Here is a 12,240-nt window from a genome sequence, read left to right as displayed (position 1 = left end):
TCAGATGGGCCACCCCAAGCACTGTTCAATGCAGTGCAGAGGTCTGAGGTCTGCATTAGGGCTGCTTGCCCCAGACTCCCTTTCTGCCCATTGAAAACAAAAAGGCACACCTACAGAGAAATTAATTTTCCCTGGTTTTAGACGTCTGCTTTAAGATGAGAGGATTTGTGCTCCAAGGGTTTTTACAGGTCTTGGTCACTGTGTAGGGTGTGTAGCTTGAGGGGAGCAGATCTAGCACTTCTAAAATGAGTGAATTTGGAATTAGATGATCTTTAAAGTCCCTTCCAGCCCAAGCCATTCTATGAATCCCTAATGCGAGAACCAAAAATAAAAATCACTCAGCCCTTTCTTCTAGCACAGGCTCTGCAACATTAAAACAAAAGATTCCTCTTCACTTCTGTCTCTGTAGATCCAGAGTAGTATCCAACCTCATGCAATCATCATTCTCCCAAACACGGATGGGATGGAGCTATTGGTCTGCTACGAGGATGAAGGAGTTTATGTCAACACATATGGAAGGATAACCAAGGATGTGGTTCTGCAGTGGGGAGAAATGCCAACTTCAGTTGGTAAGTGCCTCTGGCAAGCCATATACAATGTGCTGTTAGGGACCGTGAGTGTGTTCACGTGGGCAGGAGGAAGGAGCATTGAGTTTGCTGCTTCTGCGTCTGAAGTCGTTGCTATATTATTCCTGGAAAACAGCTGCACAAAGTGAAGAGTAATCATATGGATCTGTTTTGTGCTGAAGTTTTTATGAGCAAAATCCAAAAGTTGTGGAGTTCATGATTGAAAAACTCACCATGACCTCCGTAGACTGCTGCAGAATTTTTTCTAGACAGCCACAGAGTTGTGGAAACCTTTCAGTATAAAAACTGTAAGGTGGCAGATGACTAAAATGTTATGGGTAATTCTATATAGATAACAAAATGTGTATCTCATTTGGTGGGTCTGCTTATTCACCTGTAGATGGCTCATCTATCCTAGCACAATTCTCCCTCATCTCTCCAGTTCAAAGGTCGTTTTGAGAGGGGGAGCAATGAGTGTAGTAAAATGGGTGCATATTTTTTATGGACACAAGTACACACCAGGATCTCTCTTACTGCTTGTGCTGCTGTATTTCAGTGCAGAGTGTAGCATGGGCTGTGGTCACACCTTCCTTTTGTTGGGCAAGCACATTGTGTTTTACGTGCTATGGAATGGATGCATGTATTGGGAGATGACTGCTGATAAGCTGTCTGAGCAACAGGAACAACAGTGGAGGAGGAAATTTAAAGAAGTTTCATGCACAGCATGTTCAATCTTGTGGTTAACTCTTGACTAGATCTAAAAGCAAGCAGAATTTATCAGATGGCAAATTCCAGAGCCTTTGGAGACTGGAATGTTTGTGAAGTAAATGAGATTGAGGCGGCTGACACCATCTGAACATCTCATCTGACAATTTTGGAAATTATTTGGCCCAGTTAGCACTAGTGGCATATTTAAAAATAGATAGTTTTTCATCATGATGGCATGTGCAATGTTATTGGTGTACATTATACTGTAGTAGATAATTTGACTTAATTTCACTGAAAGATAATATGAAAAAAATGATATCAAACGGAAGTACTGAAAAATTAAATATTTTTAAATTTTGATGGCTAAGAAGTTATTTTTATTTTTCTGTTAAGTATGCAGGTGAATCAGGGGCAACAGCTTAGTCTTCATTAAGTTCCCATATGTTATTTTTGACAGCATTCGTTAAGACTATCCGTTGAACTGCTTTTTGAATACACTTTTTCATAATGCTGGTGACTTTTCTTTTTTTTTAATTTTCTTCCTGCTATCAAGAGCAGATTTTTTTCCTCTTGCTATTACCAATCTGTGTTTCCCTTTGCCATTCATATGGAAAAATGTTTGATTTGTTGCTTTATTTATACACAAAGGAAAGCAGTATGTCAAATAATAATAATACTCCTACTTTGAGAGCTTAATGTGAACCTTTTTTTGAGGTATACAGAATGCTTTTCAGACCAGTTGGCTTTCTCAAGGAAATCAGTTTTTGAAGTATTACTCCCTCTCACTCTTTGTGTTTTTGCTGACTAACTCCTTTAGGGAGGGAAAATAACACTGTAAGACAGAGAGCTGATGCTGCAGGCCTACTGGACTAGTCTATTTAAACCTTAGCTTCTGCTTTCTCCTAGTCAACACCTAATTAACCTGTTTCTTTGCCAAACTTGTGAGAAGAAACCTGTGTAAAAACTAAATGTTCCCTCCATCTAATTAAAGGTTATAAAGTTCCCTTTGTGTCATGAATGCTCATGGAAGAAGTACGTAAATAATACAGAAAAGACACAAAAAGGAAATTAAAAAAAAGGCATTTGTAGGTGTCATGAATGTTCTGAGGACAGAAATAGTACTCTGAATATGTGTGTAGCTATAATACACACATGCAGGTAATTTTACTAGAATGCGTCAATATGTTCCTTGCTTTTTGTGTTCCTCCATGTTGCTTTCTACGTGTCCTAACGTGCTGTTTTCTTTCCAAAGCATACATCCGGTCTAACCAGATCATGGGCTGGGGAGAAAAAGCTATAGAAATACGATCCGTGGAAACTGGACACTTGGATGGTGTGTTCATGCACAAAAGGGCACAAAGACTCAAATTCTTGTGTGAACGCAATGACAAGGTATGTTCCAGCCCCCTTCCCCAAGTTTGTTGCCAAGATGATAAGCGTGTACTTTGATTGGGTACTTGGGTTGGGTTGACCTTGACCAGCAGCCAAACACCCACCCAAGCCTCAAGCTCTCTCCCCTCTCCCATGGAATGGAAAGAAAATGGTAGAATGGTAGATTGGAAGAAAGAAATGGAAAGAAGACTCGTAGATTGACATATAGTCAACTTAATAAGACAGTTGACTATAGACTGCACAGTTGACAAAGACTATAGACTATTGACAAAGACTATGGACTATAGACTGCGCAGTTGACAAAGACTGCGCTTGCAAGCCAGGCAAAATAAGGAGTTAATACGCAACCTCCCATTGGCAGGTGGACGTCCAGATGCTTTCCGCATGTAATGCTTGTTTGGGAAGGCAAATGTCATCACCACAATGTCCCTCCTGTCCTCTCCCTTTCCCTGGGCTTTTATTGCTGCGCATGACGCTGCATGTTATGGGACATCCCTTTGGTCAGTTTGGGTCAACTGTCCCAGCACTGTGCCATACCAACCCACTGGTCTTTTAGGGGTGAGTGGGCTGGAGAGAAAGCCTTGATGCTGTGCAAGTGTTGTTCAGCAGCAGCCAAAACACTGGTGTGTTAGCAACACTGTTTAATCACAGATGCAAAGCCCAGCACCGTACAGGCTGCTGTGAAGAGCGTCAACTCCATCCCCACCAGACACAGCAATTGCACTGCCAATATTGGGGATAGTGAAGGCAAATTAGAGCCACTGCTGTCCTACTTGTTGAATTTGCCAATCTCTTTTCTTTACAGGTTTTCTTTGCCTCCGTACGGTCAGGTGGAAGTAGTCAAGTCTATTTCATGACCCTTGGCAGGACTTCTCTTCTGAGCTGGTAGAAGTGGTGGGATTTGGAGAGGAATTGCTGACATCCAGAGCCTGAGATCTTCATAACTTGGAATTATTTTCAACTGGAGTACAGACCTGCACTAATGCAGCACTCTGTGTAAATGTGTGTGCAGGCATCACTGGTGTTAGGTTTCTTTATGTTTTTCAACTGAGGCTGCGACGCAGCTGGTGCTGTAAAGATATTGCCATCAGGTGCTACAATGTCTTTGAGATTCGGGATCACACTAGAAAGCTACAGGTCTTCTTTCCCTTCAGCTCCAGGATTCCTAGGCTTTGAAGGACTCAGATTGTTAGTGTTAAAACAGAGAAGGGGGGAAAAAGGAAGAAAAACAAACCAGGCTTACCATGAACATGCTGTTTGTTGAGTGGACAGGAGGCAGGCAAGAGAAGGTGACAAGTGGTGTAGAGAGTCAGACTGGCTGAAACAGAGGGCAGATCTAGTCTAGTAATGTTAACAATGTATTTAATTGACATTTCTTTTTTGTAATGTGACAATGTGGACAAAGAGGAAGGTGCAGGTTTTAAGAAGTTAATATTTATAAAATGTGAAAGACACAGTGACTAGGATAACTTCTTCTTGGGGGACAGGGAGGGTGGGAAGGGACTCGGGGTGGAATTCTTAGGATTTTTTGTTTCTGCAGTTTTATTTTGGCCTGGCCAATAACTTTAGTCCTTTTCTGTGTACCAGGTGTTGCCTGAAACATGTGCAGATGATTAAAAAAAAAAAAAAGGAAAAAAAAATTCATTTTCTATAATGATTCTGTGTTAGGCCAGAACTTGGTTATGTCACAGTATTAGCACTGCCTCAGTTAAAGGTTTAATTTTTGTTTAAACCTAGAAGTGCAACAACAGTTTTACCACAGTCTGCACTCGCAGAACTAAAAAAAAAAAAGAAAAAAAAAAGAAAAAAAAAGAAAAAAAGAGAGAAATAAAATCCAAACTACATATGTTTATTTTTTGTGCCTACCTCATTGTTTTTAATGCATAAAATAAAAGAGGTGGTTTAGTTTATACGTTTTTAGAAGAAAACCGTTAATGTCTAATTTAATCTTAATACCAAAACTACCAGATTGAAAGGTTTCTGACTGTTATTGCATAGCAAGTTTCAGCAGGAGGAGAGAGTAGTCCATTGGGGCAATAGTGGTAGCGGTATGGCAGTGAGACACTGATTAATGTAATTCGCTTACAAAATTTGGTGAAGCAAGCATTTTTTAAACCAGTTTCATCCTTAATAGAACTCTGAATTTAGCCTAAAACCAGAGATTTCACTCTTCTAACATATGGGCTTAGTAACAGGCAGGTAAAAATAACTAGGCTAGTTCTATAAATTGTTAAATGTTGTAAGAAACATTTTGGGGCGGTGATGTTTTTCTTTTTTAAGAATGCAATGCACTAAAACTCTTTTAAGAATGTAGTTAATACTGCTTATTCATAAAAACAGCATATACCTGTGTTTAGAGGTAAGATCCCAGCTCTGGCTTTTTTCTTTCTTTTTTTTTTTTTTATTTTAAGTCAGTTTTATTTTATGAATAAGTTCTGACATTTGTAATAAATGTCTTGAGAGTAATAATTTGTTTAATGGCTACATGTTCATTACTTGAGAAATCTTGAGTGTATAATAATCTGTTGGTGTAATAATGCACAGTGTCACGATTCAGCCATTCTCCTTCTTGTTTTCTTTTTCCTTAATTCCTTTGGTGGGGTACTTTGTTGACAGCTGCCTTAAGCTGTTCATTCAGTGAACAGGCTCTCAGTGTTTCATGGGCTTTGTCTTCTGCTGCGGTTAACTTTCCTTCATGGCATGACAGGTAGGGCTTTTTAAATAAGTATTCTTCAATTCAGTCAAGCCAATGGCTCAAGTGACTGGTCACACAATCAATTAAGAGCCAAGAACACCCAGTTTGCAAAGCTCAGACTCAACAGACCCCTCTTTTGGTGTCAAATCTGACTGCTGTAAATCCTTCAACCCCAATCAGCGCTGCTGCTGAAGACTCTCCTTCGGACATCATAAATGGTTGAAAAGCAAGCTGTAAATGTGTACCTCCAGCGCATGTGTGTGCACACAGCAATCCCACTCCCCCACCCCCCCAAAAAAAAATTCAAAACTCAAGAAAGCCTTACATTTGCTGGCGGAGGAATACCTAGAACTATTTTTTTTTAATTGTATGACTTTTGGATAGCGTTGAAGGTGAAGGATGTGTTCTTTTCAGGCCCAATGTGGTCAGTCAGAAGAACGATCAACCTTTTGTACTATAATGAACTAAAGGGGACTTGGAAATGCAACGTGATGGTAGACATGGGTGTAATCACAGAGCTGCCCTGTAGTGTAGTTTGCCGAAGCTGATTCGATCGAATGTCAGTCTGCGTGATTTAAATCTTCCAGTGCTATGTGGTCAAAATTAACTTAGTCCTTGAAAGCTGATGCTATTCACCTAGAGGAAGATGCTCCAGTGCTGTAGGGATGCCCAGGTCATGGATACGTGCTGTTGAAGTTTTGTGGCTCTGAAGGAGGGTGGAAATCTCCTTCCTTCAGTGGGTCTGCCCGCCTGGCAGCTTCTGCCTCTGCAGAAGTGCCAACATGGCAAGGTAAAAACAGTATTACAAAACCACTCCGTATACTAACATCGAACTCTTCAAACAGTGCTTTTGTAAGCAAAGAAGAAAAGAAAAGCTCCTAGGTTTAGTTTTAAGCTTTAATAAGTAATAATTTTCTGTATCTTTAAGTCAAAGTAACCCTAACTTGTATGACTGCAGTGTTTTCATTTTTTATCTTATGCACATGTTATGTTGGAGAAAATGTTTACAAAAATGGTTTTGTTACACTAATGTGCATCACATATTTATGGTTTATTTGAAAGTGATTTTTGTGGGTTTTTTAGTTTTTCATAGTAGTAGTAGTACACTTTTTGTGATTTATAACCCCAAACTCTGCTGATTATAAAGTTGCTAAACAATAATACAAAATGACAAACTGCATTAAAATTACTAATCGTAGAGCTGCAAAGCAGACTGGTGACAAGTAAAACACTCAGCCTTTTTTTGCAGTGCTATCTAACTTGTCTTCTGTGTATTATGGAAATTACTGTTTTTTCCCCGTTTTTCCTTAAATAAAGTCAAATTGACACCTCTTGTATGTGGAAAGTATTTATCTACTGGCTGCAGAAATCAGGCTGCATGTTGCATAGTTGCATGTTACCATAAGAATGAAAGCCTTATTGTCAAATCTCATAATTTTAGAGACTTTGACTATAAACGTGGGCTTTTGAGGGCTTTTTTTGTTGTTCTTTTTTTTTCCATAAAGCCCAATCTCCTCGTGCAGTTGCTCTTTTGAGAATTGCAGTTTTCCTTTTAAAGAGACAGTGAAAATCTTAGAAACGGGAATGAAAGCCTGTTGTTTCAGAAAGAAGTTACACAAGGCGAACTTGGATGCGTTATGAACATGCCCTCCTGCTACACCGCCTTCAGGCATGTGTTTTTTGTGAGCTGACCTTCCTTATTGTCAAGAGTGCAATGAACAGGAGTCTGGAGCCAAATTCTTGTGTGGCATGAAAACACGGCTTCAAAAAAAAAAAGCCAGTTTTTCCGAGTCATAGTCACTCTTTTCGCCCTCAGGATTTCTGCTGGGCTTTGCCCATGTTTTTCCACCACAGGCTGTGTCTGTTTTCTGAAGTGGAGATAAGCAGTAGACATTTCCTTCCGACTAGGCTGATCTCTGTGTGAAGAGGAGGAAGTCTACTCTCCTGGGCCCCTGCCTTTCCTTGCACTCTCATCTGTAGAAGGCATGGGATGTGGTGTAAGTTGAAAAATGTTTTGGGGTTTCACTTGCTTCCTATGGACAAAGGTATCTGAAATCCTCAAGCCTCACCGCTTTTCTGCTTCCGCAAGGATAAATACTGACTGAGCTTAAAAAACTATGAGGACCAGCCAACTGCTGGTCAGGCTCCTGCTGGCTCTGCTCCAGTTGCTGCTTCAGAGCTGCTGGTTTTCCTCAGTCATTCTTGACTCTTTGAAGACTTCCCTGAGTTAAACATGTTTAGATGTAACTGAATGAGCACTGTATCTAGCCATGAAGATAGATGTGAGGTGATGCTCGTTCCAGTATGCAGTAAGTAACTGAAAGCAGCAACCCCAGGTGTGAGCTTCACAGCAGGCACTGGCAGAGGCAATGGAGAACAGGGAAAAAACTCTCATACTCTTGTGAAGAAAGGCACAACTATTGTGACTTACAGGAAGGAATAAATAAAAAAAAGAGCATTGGAAACCAAGCACCAGATCTCATTCCTCTATGGGACTTGTGTAGGTGGTAGTGATGAGAGACACCCACATTTGTACTTCGTAAGGGAAAGAGAGATGTTCATAGGACAGAAGATAACAAACAGTGCAGCAAAGGAACATGTACATCTTAAAAATTAGCAACTGCAGTAGTCAAACCAGAGAAAGAAATGATCAAACTTCAAAAGAATCACTTGAAACAATTTTTTAACAAAGCTTTTAAATATATAAGTTAAATATTAGTAAAGAAAAGTGCAGAACACTTACCCAGGAGACTGAAGTAACAAAAATCCAAATTAAAAAAGTTACAAGAGCCAGCCCTTTCCAGTGCGTTGCTCTGCTGAAAGGCATGTGCTAGAGCATTAGGATTGTATATGAAAGGGGGAAAGTCTAGTTTTGTGGGCTGCTATCTTTTGTGCAGAGAGCTTGTTAATTCTTCTGCTTGTAATCATGTCGTGGTCTGGAATGAGGATTGTAATAGTGCTGAAAAGAGACTGAAGTTGGAGAAACTTCAAATGCAAGAAAAGAGCCAAAGACAGAGAGGTGACTCAGCACTGTGCATTCAGCAAGGGAATCTGCTGTGTCAAAATGGTCCGTGGCAACAAATACACTTACAGTAATGTGAATGCATTTCATTTCTGCCTTAGGATCCAGTGCCTTGTGATCTCTGGTATCTCAGCTCAAAGCTGTTTTCTCTCTTCTTCCAAGATCACTGAAGAAATACTTGCACTGAGTTGTGCCATGCTGCTTAAGCAGTATTCAATAAGCACTTGTCATGGCCAGCCTGGTTTACTTGCTGCTGACTCTTACTTTGACTGGCAATTCCAAATAGTCCAGCAGGGAAACAATCCTGTGAGGGAACTTAACTGTGAGAAGACTTCTTTTGCCACATGAGGAACATGCTTTATGACGAGGATTTTGGCTTTATATGAGGTGTCCCCTGCCTGCTGGACTATATTGCTACATGTAAGGGATGTAAGTTCAAAGAGCCATGTGTGCCCAGCAGCTGTAAAAATGTTGGATGTAGCTGTCTCCCAATATGCACAAATTCACTGCTGAGCCAGCACCCAGCTGTTGGCCTATTTCCAACCCGTTAAAGGTGGGAAGGCTGGTAACAACTGCCTTCTTTTGACTTAACCTTTTTTTTTCAAGTCTTTTTTAACACACTACAGTGTTAGTGCTGCTCGGGGAAGTGTGAAAATACATGGTCAGGCCAAAAACAGCATAGCTGTTACAGCCACTCGGAGGCTGTAACTTCTGCTGTGGAGGTTACTGGTTGGGGGAATAAAAGGAGAACATCAGGTCACTTCATTTTCACTCTGTGATGGTGTGGCTTCATGCAGCACATGGTCCTAAAGGGTGAAAACTGCTCTAGAAATACTGATCATCTTACTCTCCTTACCTCTCTGGTTTATCTCACTCTTGGTCTAAACAATAATAAACTCGGGAGAGAAGGAGGGAGGAAGGTGTTTCCTGACTCAATCCCTGACTCAATCAAAGTATGCCCTTTCCAGCTGAGGAAATGACAGGGTTTTTTCCTTTGTTATATTCTAACAGGAAATTCACTTTTAATGTTTTATTCTCAAGCTCTTGTGATTCTATGGTGTAAATATATGGCACAGGAAAGTCAGATTAATTTGCTCCAACTGCTGTATACAGCTCAGATTTTATTTGCCCTCTGTGTGAAATTTTTATTTCACAACCTCATGTTTGTCGTTCAGCATAATTAGTCCCTTAAAAGACATTACCACACTTCCATTTTATTTTACTATTTACATCTCCCAAGCAATTTTGTCCAGGCCATGTTAGCCATGGAGAAAATGCTTTTTGGGCTTTCAAACAATTGTTGGAGCAAAGGGATTGTAAAATACTGTTTGTGTCGACTCTTGTCACCAGGAAGTTACAGGCAGTTTTTGGTAGAGTCTCGTCATTATAGTAGCAAGACTCTAGTCTTACAAACAGGTAAAGCTGAAAGACAGAAGAGAGCAAATGGTGTGTTTAGGAGCTTTTAGTGAGTCAGAGAGATAGTAAGAAAACAGGTTTTAGTTTAAGATCCTTCAACTCAACCATTAAACCATCTTGGCCCCTTCAGATATGGGTATCTCCCTGATATTTGATGAAAGGCAATAGAGTGTGATCCACAGGGTCACGTTTCTGGGCCTGATGCTGTTGCTGACTAAACTTTGGCAATTCAGACAGGAAGCCATTAGCAAGGCGAGATCTGCGGGAGAGCAGAAGCGAGGAGGGAATGCACATTTTCCTCTTCTGTTTTCTTGCAATGACATGTGCGTGTTAGTTGACATAGAGCATGCCTACTTGCAACAAGGAGAAGTCCTCACTTTTGGAAACCCCAAGTCTCCTACTGATGGTGCCACCAGGCAGAAAGTGGACCTGGGTCCTCCTAGAAGAGCCTTGTCAAGAGCTTTTTCAACCCCACTGCAGGGTTAAGCATTTGTTTTATCTTCAAACACTATGGGCACAATCTAACCTCTCTTCTCCCAAGCACTTAGTTGTGTCCTAACCTCCACCTGTTGCCTAAATGTAATCCCAAACCTGAAGGCAGACTTCCTACTGGAGATATACTATCATGGTGCAGCCTACACAGAGCAGAGCAGCTGGCAAAGCCAGACTGGTGGGCACAAACAGAAGCTCTTTCTAAGAACTGTCTCTCTGGGCTTCATTAAGTGCTAGACCTACCTCAATCAAATTGCAAGAACTTCTGGAAAATTCATATGGAAATTTTCTTGATGTTTTGGTAATGAAATTAGCTGAAAGATAAGAAGAGAGCACAAACTGGCATAGACTGTTAAAATGCAAAGTATGTAATTATAGACTCACAGTTGTAATGACTCTAATGGATATCAGAGACAAGTATAAAAGGAGAATAAATTATTTCAGGGCATAAAGAATCAGTTATGGCTAATTAAACTGCAATTATCATTACTGTGCTGCTATGATAGATTTTTTAAACTAATTTTTTAAAATGGAATAATGGAATAAAATGGAAAGTTAAGCCTGAATTCATCTATTATCTGCCATTCAGATAAAAAACATTTTTCTAGTGCTTTTCAAAATGTGCTAGTGGGACAGATCTTAGTTTTACTAGAGAAAACACCAGGGATTTTTATGAAGTGATTGATTTCACGTCACACAGCTGTTCAGTGGCATCATTTAAACTCTTGTTTGGTGAGGTGCATAAACTCATGCCCACTGCCAATCACAGAAGCCAGCAGTCAGGTTCCAACAGTTCTTCACATGTTTAAGATGAAGGGTTTTGGTTAAATTGGTAATCCAATTCAGAGCAAGGATGGCACCACTTAGAGTGGCTATCATCGTTCTTGGTTCAGTCTGCAGTGCTGGGATGGTGGAACCTGGAAATCAGCTTTTAAAAAGCTGCACTTTACAAAATTGAGGCAAACGCTCATTGGTGTCACCTTGCCTTAAAAGGGCCCTTGTAAAACGTGTCGGGTGAGCATCTGCTCCATGAACAGGTGTGGTGTGTGAAAGATCGCTAGTTCTGCTCATGAAATCACAGACCTGAGATGGCAGTAGATTACAAATGATGAGCCAGGAAAGCAGTGGGCCACCCTCTCTCCATCTGAAGGTACTGAAGACTTTGCAGCTGGGGAGAAACTCCTTACTGGTACCAGTGTACAAACTCAGGTGTTAGAAGTGACAACACGAAATAACTTTGCCTGTATTGTGTGGTATCGTGCACTGAGGAGTAAGGAAATGAATTCTAGGCGTGCTCCTAGCACTCTCTCTATGGATCACCCAAGGTAGTGGTATTTGCAGTGTGATTACTCAGAGTCCCTAAAACCTGGATGCCCTTTGGTATTCTGAGTGGCTTCCAGCTATTGCAGAAGAAATGTTGGGGTTCCCAGGGAGGTGGGGATGTCTGGACGAAAACTGCATGCTTGGGTTTAGGTACCTAAATCACATCAGGGGTTTTAGCATTTTTGCCTTGATGCTAAACTCCTCAGTGTAGGGCTTGTCATCTGTTGTGTGTGTTTGTGTACTGCCGTGTGGAACCTAACCAGTAAATGCTGTAATGCAAACCTTTTAACAAAGGACTTTTAAAAGATGCTGAAAATTTGGAAAATACCGGGGTTTGATGTTCCTAATTTAATCCAGACACCTCCTTCTACTGCTCAGCATTTAGTTACATTTATAGACTTTTCTTGAAGAGCGTATTCAGTCTACAACAGATGGTCCTCATGAAAGTGTTTAAAAACTGTCTTTATCCTCATTAATTAATTTGGAGCCTTATGTATATCTTGATATCATCTGAAGTACTTGTTTTTTTCATAAATTATATCAATTTAATATACTTCATAAATACTAATAAAATTGTCTGCATTCCTATTGAGGAAGGGGTATCATTAGAAGCATTTTTTTTTCTA

General features: G+C 40.4%; 1 protein-coding gene across 12 annotated transcripts in view; it reads left to right on the top strand.

The window, feature by feature from the left end:
• The window catches only part of MAP4K4 (mitogen-activated protein kinase kinase kinase kinase 4), a 171,325-nt gene extending 164,633 nt beyond the window's left edge, over positions 1-6,692 (top strand). For all 12 annotated transcript variants that reach the window (XM_027641438.1, XM_027641466.1, XM_027641447.1 and 9 more), the window contains 3 exons: positions 410-569; positions 2,527-2,666; positions 3,472-6,692. In XM_027641438.1, coding sequence (XP_027497239.1) covers positions 410-569; positions 2,527-2,666; positions 3,472-3,555 — 384 coding nt within the window. In that variant the 3' untranslated portion in view covers positions 3,556-6,692. The remainder of the gene's footprint in view (positions 1-409; positions 570-2,526; positions 2,667-3,471) is intronic.
• The last annotated feature ends 5,548 nt before the right edge of the window (positions 6,693-12,240 follow it).

Source organism: Corapipo altera, unplaced genomic scaffold (assembly GCF_003945725.1).
Source record: "Corapipo altera isolate COAL_440 unplaced genomic scaffold, ASM394572v1 0, whole genome shotgun sequence".
Classification (NCBI taxonomy): Eukaryota; Metazoa; Chordata; class Aves; order Passeriformes; family Pipridae; genus Corapipo; species Corapipo altera.
This window is presented reverse-complemented; position numbering and strand designations above follow the sequence as displayed.